Below are 17,031 nucleotides of genomic sequence, written 5' to 3' on the forward strand. Positions count from 1 at the left end.
TGTTGTCACCGTTGTTACCATTGTCACTGTTATTACTGTTGTCACCGTTGTCGCCGGTGTCACCTTTCTCAATGTTGTCACCGTTGTCACTGTTGTCACTGTTGGCACCGCTGTTACCATTGTCACAGTTGTCACTGTTGTCACCATTGTCACTGTTGTCACCGTTGTCACTGTTGTCACCATTGTCACCATTGTCACTGTTGTCACAGTTGTCACCATTGTCACTTTTGTCACCATTGTCACCATTGTCACTGTTTTCACCGTTGTCACTGTTGTCACAGTTGTCACCATTGTCACTGTTGTCACTGTTGTCACCGTTGTCACTTTTGTCACCGTTGTCACAGTTGTCACAGTTGTCACCATTGTCACCGTTGTCACTGTTGTCACCATTGTCACTGTTGTCACCGTTGTCACTGTTGTCACTGTTGTCACAGTTGTCACCATTGGCACTGTTGTCACTGTTGTCATCTGTTGTCACTGTTGTCACCGTTGTCAGCGTTGTCACTGTTGTCACCGTTGTCACTATTGTCACTGTTGTAACCGCTGTCATTGTTGTCACTGTTCTCACCGGTGTCACTGTTGTAACTGATGTCACCCTTGTAACCATTGTCAGTGTTGTCACTGTTGTCATTGTTGTCACTGTTGTCACTTTTGTCACCGTTGTCACAGTTGTCACCGTTGTCACCATTGTCACTGTTGTCACTATTGTCATAGTTGTCACCGTTGTCGCCGTTGTCACCGTTGTCATAGTTGTCACCGTTGTCACTATTGTCACTGTTGTCACCTTTGTCACCGTTGTCACAGTTGTCACAGTAGTTACCGTTGTCACTGGTGTCACTATTGTCACGATTGTCACTGTTGCACCGTTGTCACTGTTGTCACTGTTGTCAGTATTATTACCGTTGTCACTGTTGTTACCGTTGTCACCGTTGTCACCGTTGTCACTGTTGTCACTGTTGTCACTGTGAACACTGTTGTATTTGTTGTCACCGTTGTCACTGTTGTCACTTTTGTCACCGTTGTCACAGTTGTCACAGTTCTCACCGTTGTCACCGTTGTCACCGTTGTCACTGTTGTCACCATTGTCATCATTGTCACTGTTGTCACCGTTGTCACTGTTGTCACTGTTGTCACAGTTGTCACCATTGTCACTGTTGTCACCGTTGTCACTGTTGTCACTTTTGTCACCGTTGTCACCGTTGTCACTGTTTTTACTGTTGTCACTGTTGTCACCGTTGTCACCAATGTCACTGTTGTCACTGTTGTCACTGTTGTCACTGTTGTCACAGCTGTCACTGTTGTCACCGTTGTTACCATTGTCACTGTTATCACTGTTGTCTCCGTTGTCGCCGGTGTCACCTTTGTCAATGTTGTCACCGTTGTCACTGTTGTCACTGTTGGCACCGCTGTTACCATTGTCACAGTTGTCACTGTTGTCACCATTGTCACCATTGTCACTGTTGTCACCGTTGTCACTGTTGTCACCATTGTCACCATTGTCACTGTTGTCACAGTTGTCACTGTTGTCACTGTTGTCACCCTTGTAACCATTGTCAGTGTTGTGACACAGTGACAACAGTGACAATGGTGACAACAGTCACAACAGTGATAACGGTGACAGCAGTGACAACAGTGAAAACGCTGACAACGGTGACAATGGTGACAATGTTGACAATGTTGATACCTGTGACAACGGTGACAAAGGTGACAACAGTGACAACTGTGACAACTGTGACAGAAGTGACAACTGTGATAACAGTGACAAAGGTGACAACGGTGACAACAGTGACAACAGTGACAATGGTAACAACGGTGACAACAGTGACAATGGTAACAGCGGTGCCAACAGTGACAACAGTGACAATGGTGACAACAGTGAGAAAGGTGACACCGGCGACAACGGTGACAACAGTAATAACAGTGACAATGGTAACAACGGTGACAATAGTGACAATGGTGACAGCGGTGACAACAGTGACAGCTGTGACAACAGTGACAACAGTGACAACAGTGACAACAGTGATAACAGTGACATTGGTGACAACGGTGACAACAGTGACAACAGAAAAAACAGTGACAACGGTGACAACACTGACAACAGTGACAATGGTGACAACAGTGACAACAGGGACAACAGTGACAACAATGACAACAGTGTTCAGTGACAACAATGACAACAGTAACAACGTTGACAACAGTGACAATGGTGATAACAGTGACAACAGTTACAACGGTGACAACAGTGACAACAGTGACAACGGCGACAACAGTGACAACGGTGACAACAGTGACAACAGTGACAATAGTAACAATGGTGAAAACAGTGACAACAGTGACAACCGTGACAACAGTGACAACAGTGACAACATTTACAACAGTGACAACGGTGACAATGGTGACAACAGTGAAAACCCTGAGAACAATGACAATGGTGACAATGAGACAACAGTTACAACTGTGACAACGGTGACAACGGTGACAATGGTGACAACGTTGACAACTGTGACAACTGTTACAAAGGTGACAACAGTGACAACTGTGACAACGGTGACAGAAGTGTCAACTGTGACAACAGTGACAACAGTGACAAAAGTGACAATGGTAACAATGGTGACAACAGTGACAATGGTCACAGCGGTGACAAAAGTGACGACCGTGACAACAGTGACAACAGTGACCACGATGACAACAGTAACAACAGTGACAACAGTGACAACAGTGACAAAGGTGACAATGGTGACAACTGTGACAACAGTGACAAAAGTGACAATGGTAACAACGGTGACAACAGTTACAATGGTGACAACGGCGACAACAGTGAAAACCGTGACAACAGTGACAACAGTGACAACGTTGACAACAGTGACAACAGTGACAACAGTGACAACAGTGAAAACAGTGACAACGGTGACAACGGTGGCAACGGTGACAACAGTGCCAACGGTGAAAACGGTGACAACGGTGACAAAGGTCACAACAGTGACAACAGTAAAATGGTCACAACAGTGACCAGTGGTCACTGTTGTCACCTTTGTCACCGTTGTCACAGTTGTTCCAGTTCCGTTGTCACTGTTGTCATCATTGTAACCATTTTCACTGTTGTCACCGTTGTCACCGTTGTCACTGTTGTCACTGTTGTCACTGTTGTCACCGTTGTCACCGTTGTCACTGTTGTCATTGTTGTCACCTTTCTCACCGTTGTCACAGTTGTCACAGTTGTCAACATTGTCACCAGTGTCACCGTTGTCAGCGTTGTCACTGTTGTCACCGATGTCACTGTTGTCACCAATGTCACTGTTGTTACCGTTGTCACTGTTGTCACGGTTGTCACTGTTGTCATCGTTGTCACCGTTGTCACTTTTGTCACTGTAGTCGCCGTTTTCACCGTTGTCAGTGTTGTCACTGTTTTCACCGTGGTCACTGTTGTCACGTTTGTCACCGTTCTCACAGTTGTTACAGTTCTCACCGTTGTCACCGTTGTCACTCTTGTGACCATTGTCACCATTCTCACTGTTATCACCGTTGTCACTGTTGTCACTTTTTGCACTGTTGTCACTGTTGTCACCGTTTTTACGGTTGTCACTGTTGTCACCGTTGTCACTGTTGTCACTGTTGTCACCGTTGTTATTATTGTCACTGTTGTCACCGTTGTCACCGTTGTCACTGTTCTCACTGTTGTCACCGTTCTCATCGTTGTCACCGTTGTCACCGTTTTCACCGTTGTCACTGTTTTCACCGTTGTCACCGTTGTTATTATTGTCACTGTTGTCACCGTTGTCACCGTTGTCACTGTTCTCACTGTTGTCACCGTTGTCATCGTTGTCACCGTTGTCACCGTTTTCACCGTTGTCACTGTTTTCACCATTGTCACCGTTGTGACCGTTGTCACCGTTTTTACTGTTGTCACTGTTGTCACCGTTTTTACCGTTGTCACCGTTGTCACCGTTGTCACTGTTGTCACCGTTGTCACTGTTGTCACTGTTTTCACCGTTGTCACCATTGTCACCGTTGTCACTGTTGTCACCGTTGTCACTGTTAACACTGTTGTCACTGTTGTCCTTGTTAGCACCTTTGTCACTGTTGCACCGTTCTCACTGTTTTCACCGTTGTCACCGTTGTCACTGTTCTCACTGTTGTCACCATTGTCATCGTTGTCACCGTTGTCACTGTTGTCACCGTTGTCACTGTTGTCAGCGTTGTCACCGTTGTCACTGTTGTCACTGTTGTGACTGATGTCACCGTTGTCACCGTTGTCACCGTTGTCACTGTTGTCACAGTTGTCTCCGTTGTCACTGTTGTCACCGTTGTCACTGTTGTTACCATTGTCACCATTGTCACTGTTGTCACTGTTTTCGCCGTTGTCACTGTTGTCACCGTTGTCACTGTTGTCACCGTTGTCATTGTTGTCACCGTTGTCAACGTTGTCACTGTTGTCAACGTTGTCACTGTTGTCACCGTTTTCACTGTGAACACTGTTGTCATTGTTGTCACTGTTGTCACTGTTGTCACCATTGTCACTGTTGTCACTGTTGTCACTGTTGTCTCCGTTGTTACTGTTAACACTGTTGTCGTTCTCAGTGTTGTCACTGTTCTCACTGTTGTGACAACGGTGACAGAAGTGACAACGGTGACAACGGCGACAAAGGTGACAACTGTGACAACGGTGACAACAGTGTGAACGCTGACAACGGTGACAATGGTGACAATGGTGACAACAATGACAACGGTGACAACGTTGACACCTTTTAGAACTGTGACAACGATGACAAAGGTGACAACAGTAACAACTGTGACAACGGTGACAGAAGTGACAACGGTGACAACGGTGACAAAGGTGACAACAGTGACAACACTGACAATGGTAACAACGGTGACGATAGTGACAATGGTGACAGCGGTGACAACACTGACAACCGTGACAACAGTCACAACAGTGACAACAGTGACAACAGTGACAACGGTGACAACAGTGACAACAGTGACAACAGTGACAATAGTGACAACGGTGACAATGGTCACAACAGTGACAATGGTGACAACGGTGACAACGGTGACAACAGTGACAACGGTGACAACAGTGACAAGAGTGACAACAGTGACAACAATGAGAACAGTGTTAACGGTGACAACAGTGACAACAGTGACAACAGTGACAACAATGAAAACAGTGGTCAGTGACAACGGTTACAACAGTAACAACGTTGACAACAGTGACAATGGTGACAACAGTGACAACAGTGAGAACACTGACAATGATGACAACAGTCACAACGGTGACTACGGTGACAACAGTGAGAACAGTGACAACAGTGACAACGCTGATAACGGTGACAAAGGTGACAATGGTGACAACAGTGACAACGGTGACAATGTTGACAACTGTGTCAACTGTGACAACGGTGACAAAGGTGACAACAGTGACAACTGTGACAACGGTCACAGAAGTGTCAACCGTGATAAAGGTGACAAAAGTGACAACAGTGAGAATGGTAACAAAGGTAAAAACAGTGAAAACGGTACCAGTGGTGACAACAGTGACAACAGTGACAACGGTGACAACAGTGACAACAGTGACAACAGTTACAACGGTGGCAACGGTGACAACATTGAAAACAGTGAAAACAGTGACAACGGTAACAACAGTAACAACGGTAAAAACGGTGACAACAGTGACAACAGTGAAAACGCTGAGAACGGTGACAATGCCGACAATGGTGACAAGAGTTACAACTGTAACAACGGTGACAGAAGTGACAACGGTGACCAAGGTGACAACGGTGACAACAGTCACAACAGTGACAACGGTGACAATGGTGATAATAGTGAGAACTGTGGCAACTGTGACAACGGTGAGAAAGGTGACAACAGTGACAACAGTGACAACAGTGACAACGGCGACAACAGTGACAACAGTGACAACAGTGATAACGGTGACAACAGTGACAATGTTCACAACAGTGACAATGGTGACAACGGTAACAACGGTGACAACGGTGACAACAGTGACAACGGTGACAAAAGTGACAAAGGTGACAACGGTGACAACAGTGACAACAGTGACAACGCTGACAACGGTGACAATGGTGATAATAGTGACAACTGTGACAACTGTGACAACGGTGAGAAAGGTGACAACAGTGACAACAGTGACAACAGTGACAACAATGTTAACAGTTTTAACGGTGACAACAGTGACAACAGTGAGAAGAGTTACAACTGTGACAACGGTGACAGAAATGACAACGGTGGCAAAGGTGAGAACAGTGACAACAGTGACAACGCTGACAACGGTGACAATGGTGATAATAGTGACAACTGTGAGAACGGTGTGAAAGGTGACAACAGTGACAACAGTGACAACGGTGACAACAGTGACAACAGTGACAACAGTGTTAACGGTGACAACGGTGACAACAGTGACATCAGTGACAACAGTGACAACAGTAACAACGGTGACAACAGTGACAACAGTGACAACAGTTACAATAGTGACAACGGTGACAATGGTCACAACAGTGACAATGGTGACAACGGTGACAACGGTGACAATGGTCACAACAGTGACAACGGTGACAACAGTGACAACGGTGACAACAGTGACAACAGTGACAACAATGACAACAGTGTTAACGGTGACAACAGTGACAACAGTGACAACAGTGACAATAATGAAAACAGTGTTCAGTGACAACGGTGACAACTGTGACAACGTTGACAACAGTGACAATGGTGATAACAGTGACAACAGTGACAACAGTGCAACGCTGACAACGGTGACAATGGTGACAACAGTGAAAACGGTGACAATGTTGACAACTGTGACAACTGTGACAACAGTGACAATGGTGACAACAGTGACAACAGTGAGAACAGTGACAATGATGACAACAGTCACAACGGTGACTACGGTGACAACTGTGACAACGGTGACAACAGTGAGAACAGTGACAACAGTGACAACGCTGATAACGGTGACAAAGGTGACAATGGTGACAACAGTGACAACGGTGACAATGTTGACAACTGTGTCAACTGTGACAACGGTGACAAAGGTGACAACAGTGACAACTGTCATAACGGTCACAGAAGTGTCAACGGTGACAAAGGTGACAACGGTGAGAACGGTGAGAACAGTGACAACGGTGAAAACAGTGACAACGGTACCAGTGGTGACAACAGTGACAACGGTGACAACAGTGACAACGGTGACAACAGTGACAACAGTGACAACAATTACAACGGTGGCAACGGTGACAACATTGAAAACAGTGAAAACAGTGACAACGGTGACAACAGTAACAACGGTAAAAACGGTGACAACAGTGACAACAGTGAAAACGCTGAGAACGGTGACAATGCCGACAATGGTGACAAGAGTTACAACTGTGACAACGGTGACAGAAGTGACAACGTTGACAACGGTGACAACTGTCACAACAGTGACACCGCTGACAACGGTGACAATGGTGATAATAGTGACAGCTGTGACAACTGTGTCAACGGTGAGAAAGGTGACAACAGTGACGACAGTGACAACAGTGACAACAGTGACAACAGTGACAACGGTGACAACAGTGACAACAGTGACAACGGTGACAACGGTGACAATGTTCACAACAGTGACAATGGTGACAACGGTAACAACGGTGACAACAGTGACAACGGTGACAACGGTGACAACAGTGACAAAGGTGACAACGGTGACAACAGTGACAACAGTGACAACTGTGACAACGGTGACAATGGTGATAATAGTGACAACTGTGACAACTGTGACAACGGTGAGAAAGGTGACAACAGTGACAACAGTGACAACAGTGACAACAGTGACGACAATGTTAACAGTTTTAACGGTGACAACAGTGACAACAGTGAGAAGAGTTACAACTTTGACAACGGTGACAGAAATGACAACGGTGACAACGGTGGCAAAGGTGACAACAGTGACAACAGTGACAACGCTGACAACGGTGACAATGGTTATAATAGTGACAACTGTGACAACGGTGTGAAAGGTGACAACAGTGACAACAGTGACAACGGTGACAACAGTGACAACAGTGACAACAGTGTTAACGGTGACAACGGTGACAACAGTGACAACAGTGACAACAGTGACAACGGTGACAACAGTGACAACAGTGACAACAGTTACAATAGTGACAACGGTGACAATGGTCACAACAGTGACAATGGTGACAACGGTGACAACGGTGACAATGGTCACAACAGTGACAACGGTGACAACAGTGACAACGGTGACAACAGTGACAACAGTGACAACAATGACAACAGTGTTAACGGTGACAACGGTGACAACAGTGACAACAGTGACAACAGTGACAATAATGAAAACAGTGTTCAGTGACAACGGTGACAACTGTGACAACGTTGACAACAGTGACAATGGTGATAACAGTGACAACAGTGACAACAGTGCAACGCTGACAACGGTGACAATGGTGACAACAGTGAAAACGGTGACAATGTTGACAACTGTGACAACTGTGACAACGGTGACAAAGGTGACAACAGTGACAACTGTGACAACGGTCACAGAAGTGACAATGGTGACAACGGTGACAACGGTGACAACAGTGACAACAGTGAGAATGGTAACAACGGTGAAAACAGTGACAACGGTAACAGTGGTGACAACAGTGACAACCGTGACAACAGTGACAACGGTGACAACGGTGGCAACAGTGAAAACAGTGAAAACAGTGACAACAGTGAGAACAGTGACAACAGTGACAATGGTGACAACAGTGACAACAGTGACAACAGTGACAACGGTGACAACGGTGACAACGGTGACAACAGTGACAATGGTGACAACAGTGACAACAGTGACAACAGTGACAACAGTGACAACAGTGAAAACGCTGACAATGGTGACAACAGTTACAACTGTGACAACGGTGACAGAATTGACAACGGTGGCAAAGGTGACAACGGTGACAACAGTGACAACAGTGACAACGCTGAGAACGGTGACAATGGTGACAATAGTGACAACTGTGACAACTGTGACAACGATGAGAAAGGTGACAACAATGACAACTGTGACAACGGTGACAGAAGTGACAACGGTGACAACAGTTACAAAGCTGACAGCGGTGACAATGGTGACAACAGTGACAATGGTAACAACGGTGACAACAGTGAGAGTGGTGACAGCGGTGACAACAGTGACAACAGTGACAACAGTGACAACGGTGACAACAGTGACAACAGTGAAAACAGTGACTACGGTGACAACGGTGACAACATTGACAACGGTGACAACAGTGAGAACGGTGACAACGGTGACAACGGTTGTCATCCATCCATCCTTCCTTTTCTGCATCCCTTTATCTATCCATCCATTCATCCGGCCATCCATCCATCCATCCAATTATCCTTTTATCTATCCATCCATCCATCCACCCATCCATCCCTTTTTCTATCCATCCATCCATCCATCCATCCATCCATCCATCCCTCCATCTATTTAACCATGCATAAAACAAAAGAAATCAATATTTTATGAGCTTCGTTATGTCTGATAAAGACGTGGCTAAACTTTACGTCCTATTTGTGAGACCAAAATAACCCCAAATCTAAATATTAGTGCAAGAATGAGTTGAACTGTATCAAAGATTTTGAAGCCGTTCAAAATACTCGCGGTCTTTGTTTTCAGTTTTAAGAACTCTCGGCTTTGCCTCGAGTTTTGAAACTTGATAATACACTCCTGTTCGTTTTTCAAACAGTTTATAAATTTTACACGTCTTTGATTGGTTTCTTTCACAGGTATTACAGTGTATAACCATCCGTTTAATAAGACAGACTCAAATATACTCTCAGCACGTTACATGTAAGTAACAGGAATGTGTACGAAATAAATCTTAAGTAGTTTGTTAGCAAGAAAAGCGCTGAATCACTGAATCTGTACGCTTGGAGTCGGACCCAGGACTTTATGCGAGCGGTGCTAACTGGGTCCCTAACGTAGACATCCACGCATCAGGAATTTTAATTCCATTGTCCTTCAGTTGTTGTGTTTTTTTGTACTGAAACGTCACGATCTGGCCTTAGTTGTTCCATTAGGTGGATAACTCTATTCTTTGGGTAAATCTCTATCCAGTGGGTGGTGAAACTGGTCTCCCTAGTATTAGATAAGGACTTATCCGGTGGATAGTGCTATCCACCTTTTGAACAATTTGGGCTTGTATCCATAGTCCAAAATTTATCGTTAATGTTCACGTGATGGTTGTCATGTTTCAGGCGTCAAGGGACAGATCTTGTGATTGCAATCTTTGTCATCATAGCCATGTCTTTTGTACCGGCGAGTTTTGTCGTGTTCCTTGTAACTGAGCGAGCCTCCAAAGCCAAGCATCTGCAGTTTGTCAGCGGTGTCGATCCTGTTATCTATTGGCTGTCCAACTACATTTGGGACGTGGTGAGTGTCGGAAGTATATGTAACCATGTAAGGCATCGCTAGATTCTCTGAGCTCACTTTGTACGGTAGAGACGTACTTAACCACTTCATCCGCATTGTGTGGAGTCTGCTTGGGCTACAATAGGGACCTTACGAAACCACAACGACGACGACAACGGGAACGTCAAAAAAATAGGTTTAATGAACAAAACAACAATTCTGTACGCGCATCACGCTTTTTTTACATTTCTTTACCTTCACTGCACAACTACGACGTGAAATGACCTAATTTTAAGTTAACTTAGGAATGGGAAAGGCCAGGCGATAAATTTTACCATCTCTGTCCGAACTTGAGTGCGTTCCCATCTATTCAGCTCCAGCCAAAATACCATTCTTTTAAGTAACAAGGCGAATTGGGATAATCGCGAAAAAGTTTAAAATGATGCGAAGTCTGTTTTTCAGCGACGTTTTCATGGACGTCGCCGTTGTCGGATCGTAAGGTCCCTAATGTCGCGCCATACGCCACTTTCCATCATGCATACTCGTAACTCTGGCGCAGGGACGAGACCTCTTTCTCTTTTGAGGGAATCTCTTTACGTCTTACCAAAAAGTGTTTTAGTTACAATTGGGTACGGAGTTTACTGTCAAACTCAGAAAACCGTGAACACTTGAAAAATTTCAGGAAGGTTGATTGTTTACTGGCCAATCACAATAAAGTTCAGAACACGCGAGCAAAACTAATTACCGTTGCTGTTTGCGGTTTAGTTATCTCGCGCCGTATTGGCTTATTTTTTGCAACACAATAACATTCCATAAATATTCCTGGTGTTCACGGTTTTGTGAGTTTCACAGTAAATTGCATCTGACAGGTCTTCAAAGTGGCGCAAGATTCTTTTTAGCCAATCACTATGCTGCTGTTTACCCAATCGCAGGAGTGAATTTAAAATTGACTTAAAAAGCCCGTTAAGATCTGAATGTTACTGATTAAAATCTATCCTCCATATATTTCAGTGTAACTACTTGATCCCAGCTTGTTGCTGCATTACTTTGCTGCGTGTGTTCAATGTGCCTGCCTACTCTTCAAACACTAACTTCCCAGCCGTGGTCTGTCTCTTCTTGCTATACGGGTAAGTTAAATGGAAACGAGGGGAAACTGGGCTGAGTCTACTTTCGCAAAGACTTCTGGGAATATTACTAGGGAGGGAAAAAATTGACCAATAGCTGAGCGGCGAGTTCACTAGAAGCGATCCGAGAAACAATTGCGGGACGCATTTCGGCTCTAGTTCCCTTTTCGTTACGAACGCGGCGAATGATTAACACGCGGTGATAAAAAAGTAGAATGATAGTAATCGGACAATTGAAATTCTTTATTGCAAAACGAAATTATAATCAATCGAAGCGAGAAAGGCGTTTGCTAAGTATGCGGCTGCATTTTGTTTGTCCGGCGGTTTTGTGGTTGTCTGCAACCTTTGTCTGTGTGGCCTTGTCACTGGTAAAGGCAAACTCCCAGTGAGTTAATTTCTTTTTAGACTGATGGCGAAATTGTATGGAGTGATTCTCTACATGACAATGTAGTTATTAGCCGCACTTTTTTGGATACTGATAGTTTGCAGCAGGTTACCAAGGACGTTCTTAGTACTCTCATTTTACCGGCTTCAGTAATGTGGCTGTTGTTGAACTCGGTTTCGTACAGAAGCTGATAATCTATCTTAAAAAGGTTGTTTACTGACTGGAAATCATTATGTCCTTATAGATGGTCCATAACTCCTATTATGTATCCAGGCGCATTTTACTTCAGTGAAGCTAGTTCAGCGTATGTGTTCATGATTGTGGTCAATATGTTTTTTGGAGTCACTGCCACCGTGACAACCTTCATTCTACAGCTCTTTCCTGATGACTTGGTATGAAACCTTATTTCTTCTTGCTCGCAAAAGCTCAAACGTTTTATATTTTGTCCCCTAAGTTACCCGACGAACTCTTTATTTGGCCGTGAAAACGCAACTTTGGACTAGACTAACTCAAAGATGGACAAGAGTAGTTTTGGTATTTCTTCTTGACTATGCAAATATTTTTTTTTTGAAAGTTATATATCGTAACGAATACTAGAGGCTTTGAGTAACACTTAGCCAGGCAGACCTTAGTCTTTGCTATTGGAAATTTACAGCTTAAAGATTAAGATTAAAGACGAAGAATCGAGATTGTACTTAATAGGCCCTTTGCAGCTAGCCATTCACGTCGTACAAAACCGCCACGCTGGAGAGCAAAAGTTGCACTGGGACAAGACAAACAAAAGACATACATAATTTGAAATGGTAACTTTCTTTGTTAGTCTTGTCCCAGTGCGACTTTTGCTCTCCGGCACGGCGTTTTTGGACCACGTGAATGACTCGCTGCAAAGAGCGTATTTATTTGTAATACATAGTTTTATTGATTCAATATGGGATGTATTTAACACAGTTGTTGATGCTATATATTTGCCTCCAAACAGGTGTTGGCCAAAATATACAATGCCCTGAGAATAATGAACCTTGGTTTCCCAAACTACTGCCTGGGACATGGTCTTATGGACCTGGCTTATAACCAATACCTTACAGACTATTACACTCAGATAGGTACGATCAATTTTTGTCATATATCGCCGTAGCCAGGCTTCACGCCTTAAATGCTCGAGATTCGTTATTTCCTGTAGTGTTTAACAACAGATTGAGTCATGTTAAAGTGGACTGTTAATCCAACCGTGTAAAATCCTGTTGTGTCATATAATTCCAGAAAATACATCTCTTAGGAATACTTTTGTTTGCAAATATGAGGATTTCTCAACATGCATATTCTCCATACTGAGTTTGTCGACAAATTAAGACATAAAAATAAAAAATTACGCACGCATTGCAGCTACTTTGGCGAGGGTTTCCTTTATTCTCCTGAAGAAATAATAGGAAATTAGATTTCAACATCTGTTAGAAGTAAGAATTCAAACTGAAAAACAGTTTCAACCTCAAGAGTTAACTACTAGTGAAAGAACGAATGAATGATTAATTGATTGATTGATTGATTGATTACGTAAATGAATTTATTTATTTATTTCCTCATAGGTGAATACGACAAGATTCGTGATCCATTTGAATGGTTACTGACAACTCGAAATTTAGTGTGCATGGCCGTGGAGGGAATTTTGTTCTTTGTGTTTACTGTCCTCTTAGAGTTTAGATTCTTCATAAAGCCGAGGTAAGATAACCCAATCTGAACTTCTAAACTGCAAGAAATGATGAAAGCCTGATCCTTCTCTGTCATTTCGTAAGAAAGCCAATGTAATTCAGTCTTCCAGTTATCTCCTCATACTGTGCTTTAGAAAATTTCAGTTAGACTGGACAATTTTATTTCATGCTTTAAAAAATCCACATATCTCTTAACATCGATGGTTTTAGTAGCTCAACAGATTATTGTAGACAGTGTCAAGAATGTTACCAGCACAAAACAATCCCTCTGAGGCACATTGAATTCATCTTTGGTAAGCTTTAAAGGAGTAAGAGTGGGAACCATTTAACTCCCCCTCCCCTCTGCTCTCTGCTGTCAAAACCGGCAGGCTGTCAGGTATGGATAACACAATATTAATTTAATATTAATATGATATACATTAATATTAATAGCTTGTTGCTTTTCCCAGGCGCACCCACGTGTCCAAGGACCCAATTGAGGGGGAGGACGAGGATGTGGCTGCTGAAAAAGAAAGGGTTCTTTGTGGTGGCGCCAGCGATGACCTGATTCGAATTGAGAACCTAACAAAGGTACGACTGTGCATAGTTATATCGTCGAATTTCTATTAAGCGGCCAGTTACCAGAGTCCTTGCGGACAAAATTAATTCATAAATCCCTATACAGAACTTGTACAATGCGTCAAACCTTTTTTACCGTTCACTTCACTCTCCGTGGGTAGCCCGGTGCTGAATAGAGGTTCCAAATCCACTGAAGTATTATTGATTTAGACGCTTCAGAACCTTGGAATTATAAGACGCAAAGTTTCATATTAGGCGTCGATGAAAGAACGGTACTTATCGCCATCCAGGGGCCTGTTTCTCGAAAGACCCGGTAACTTTTCGGGCTCGAAGGCAAATTTTAAAATCAAAACCTGTTGCACAGTGCCATAGTTCCTAGCTCACAAACTTGTCAATTTTGCTTCGAGAAATGATAGACAAATTGTATCCTGTTCAAAATTATGAAACCTTTCAGCTTGTCTGCAAACACAGCAAACATATAAAACACCTTTCTGGAACTTTCAAGAAACTGGCTCCTCAGGAGAGACTCTTGTCCTTGCGCTTAATAGTATGTTATTTTTCAGTGATGTCAAGTGGTGTCTGGTGATTGGTTTAAAAACGTTCAGTACCAGTTCCGGGAGTAAAAATGATCGAAATGCCTTCAGGGCAGACATCTTAGGGTTCCACACATGTCACGAGATCACGTACTGAATATTTAACAAGTTGTTCTTGATGTTTGTTTGTTGTTGTTTTTCTTTGAACGAAAGAACACTATAATGCTAAAGGTGCGGTTTTAAGTTGTGAGGCTTCAATTCAATTCTTGTTTCTGTCAGGTTTACTATTCAAGAAAAAGAGGCAAGCATCTGGCCGTGGACAGACTTTGTTTAGGTGTCCCAAAGGGAGAGGTGAGCTGGCTTAATTAGAGTAAACAAAATCGAGTGGGATGGATTTTTGCTTCTGTGTGCGTGAAAATTGACTTGAGCTTCGGTAAAACGGGCAACAAAAACGTGCAACTTGTTTTGCAACATTGCGGCAAAACGAGTTGAATAACGATGTTGCACGTTTTACCACACTCGTTGAAACCTGCTAACTACCTGATTTGTTGCAAGACGGGTTTTCTGTGGGTGGTAAAACGCGCACCATCGCTATTCAACTCATGTTCTTTTTTTTGCCCGTTTTACCATACTTTAGTTTTATTATTAGAGTTATTTTCCTCACACTTGGCATCCAAAATTCCTTATTCTATGCCATCCTCTTTTATCTGTGCCCTTTGCTTTAGTTGTTCTTGCAGGCGACTGAACATGAAAAAGAAGACGCGGCTGCTTCTGTTAGTTGGATTATTTGATTAACACACGAAGTTTATTCATTTTTATTGTTCTTTCCGCAGTGTTTTGGGCTATTGGGTGTTAACGGAGCAGGAAAAACCAGTACATTTAAGATGCTGACTGGAGACACCTCCATGTCTGCGGGAAATGCGTTCCTGAACTCTTACAGGTGGGTATAACAGCTATCAAACTTCGCACATGTGCATGGTTACGGGTATTGGAGAGAACCGGCAATTTATTACCACGAAATTTGTGTTCGTAGGTTCTTGATCAAATTGGAATTTAGAATTAGTGGTTTTAGATTGCCTAGTTCCTGTACGGGGTCTTCTCAGGCCTTCTCGGTCAATGCATTTCGGTGACGTATCGAAGACGAACGGCCGCGAAACGAACGGACGCTCGGACCACGTGACCCGAAACGCATCGGCCGCGCGAAATAATGTTTCCTACCCCACCCCCGAGCAAATCGAGCAAAGGAAAGAACCAGCAACAAGCTCAACCCAAATATGGTGCGGCCTTTAAGATTCAAGCCCGGGCCGCATTGGTGGAAGGAGCCATCCTTGCAACCCTATGATAGTAACCTTCAGCTCAAGATTACATCCTAGATAACAAAATTAACCGTTCTTATACTTTGATTGCAGTATTGTATCCGAGATGCAAAAAGTTCATAAATGCATGGGCTACTGTCCGCAGTTTGATGCTCTTGTTGACGAACTGACCGGCGCTGAACAGCTTACACTGTATGCGAGACTCAGGGGAGTCCCTGAAAAGGAAGTACAAAGGGTGAGTACATAAGGCATGAAATTTTCCTTGGTGTTACCTTTAAGACCAAAAAACTCTTAAGATCTTTAAATTACTTTTTCCCTTTTTTCTTCCGTGGGAAATTATTTTTGCGGGATCTCAAATTGCCGAACGCTGAAGAAATTCTTTAAATTCCATACCACACGTTGAGCTCTTTAGCTTCTTGTTAGAAACCCACTGACCTTCTTCCCAAAATCTTTGTCGAAAAAGTACTGTATCGTTATTCGAAAGTGCAAGCTCTAAAATTCTTGTTAAATAGAGCAACGGTGGTGTTTTTAGATGTGGGCTACCCCAAACTGTTACAAAGATTACTGGCAAACCAGCGCGCCATTGCGCGTCGTATTTATAGAATTTGCTCCCATCCTTAATTGTATCTTTTCTTCGCAATGGCTCTTTCGTACTTACAGGTTGTATCGTGGGCGATCAAGAAGCTGTGTCTTACTCGCTACGCCAACAAACCAAGCAAGACTTACAGCGGTGGAAACAAACGGAAACTCTCTACTGCAATGGCATTAATTGGCAACCCGCCTATTATATTCTTGGTAAGAAGTCATGCCCTCAAACTTTGAATAAATAAATAAATAGATAAATACTTAATTATCCCCTCCCCATATGGGCCTTTTCAGGAATAATGAAACAAATAGTTCAAATGGACCAAAGTTAAGAATCCTATCTAGTAGGAGGCGAACCAGGTGGCTATTCTACAAGCGTTGCCGAGGATTTGAACTCGGGACAACCA

The 17,031-nt window shown here is 43.5% G+C and overlaps 1 protein-coding gene across 1 annotated transcript in view; it reads left to right on the forward strand.

The window, feature by feature from the left end:
- The window catches only part of LOC140936788 (ATP-binding cassette sub-family A member 2-like), a 46,887-nt gene that overhangs the window by 24,748 nt on the left and 5,108 nt on the right, over positions 1–17,031 (forward strand). The window contains exons 21-31 of the mRNA XM_073386275.1: positions 9,793–9,856; positions 10,264–10,438; positions 11,429–11,544; positions 12,171–12,318; positions 12,906–13,029; positions 13,510–13,642; positions 14,082–14,202; positions 15,003–15,074; positions 15,557–15,663; positions 16,133–16,274; positions 16,700–16,834. Coding sequence (XP_073242376.1) covers positions 9,793–9,856; positions 10,264–10,438; positions 11,429–11,544; positions 12,171–12,318; positions 12,906–13,029; positions 13,510–13,642; positions 14,082–14,202; positions 15,003–15,074; positions 15,557–15,663; positions 16,133–16,274; positions 16,700–16,834 — 1,337 coding nt within the window. The remainder of the gene's footprint in view (positions 1–9,792; positions 9,857–10,263; positions 10,439–11,428; positions 11,545–12,170; positions 12,319–12,905; positions 13,030–13,509; positions 13,643–14,081; positions 14,203–15,002; positions 15,075–15,556; positions 15,664–16,132; positions 16,275–16,699; positions 16,835–17,031) is intronic.

Source organism: Porites lutea, chromosome 5 (assembly GCF_958299795.1).
Source record: "Porites lutea chromosome 5, jaPorLute2.1, whole genome shotgun sequence".
Taxonomy (NCBI): Eukaryota; Metazoa; Cnidaria; class Anthozoa; order Scleractinia; family Poritidae; genus Porites; species Porites lutea.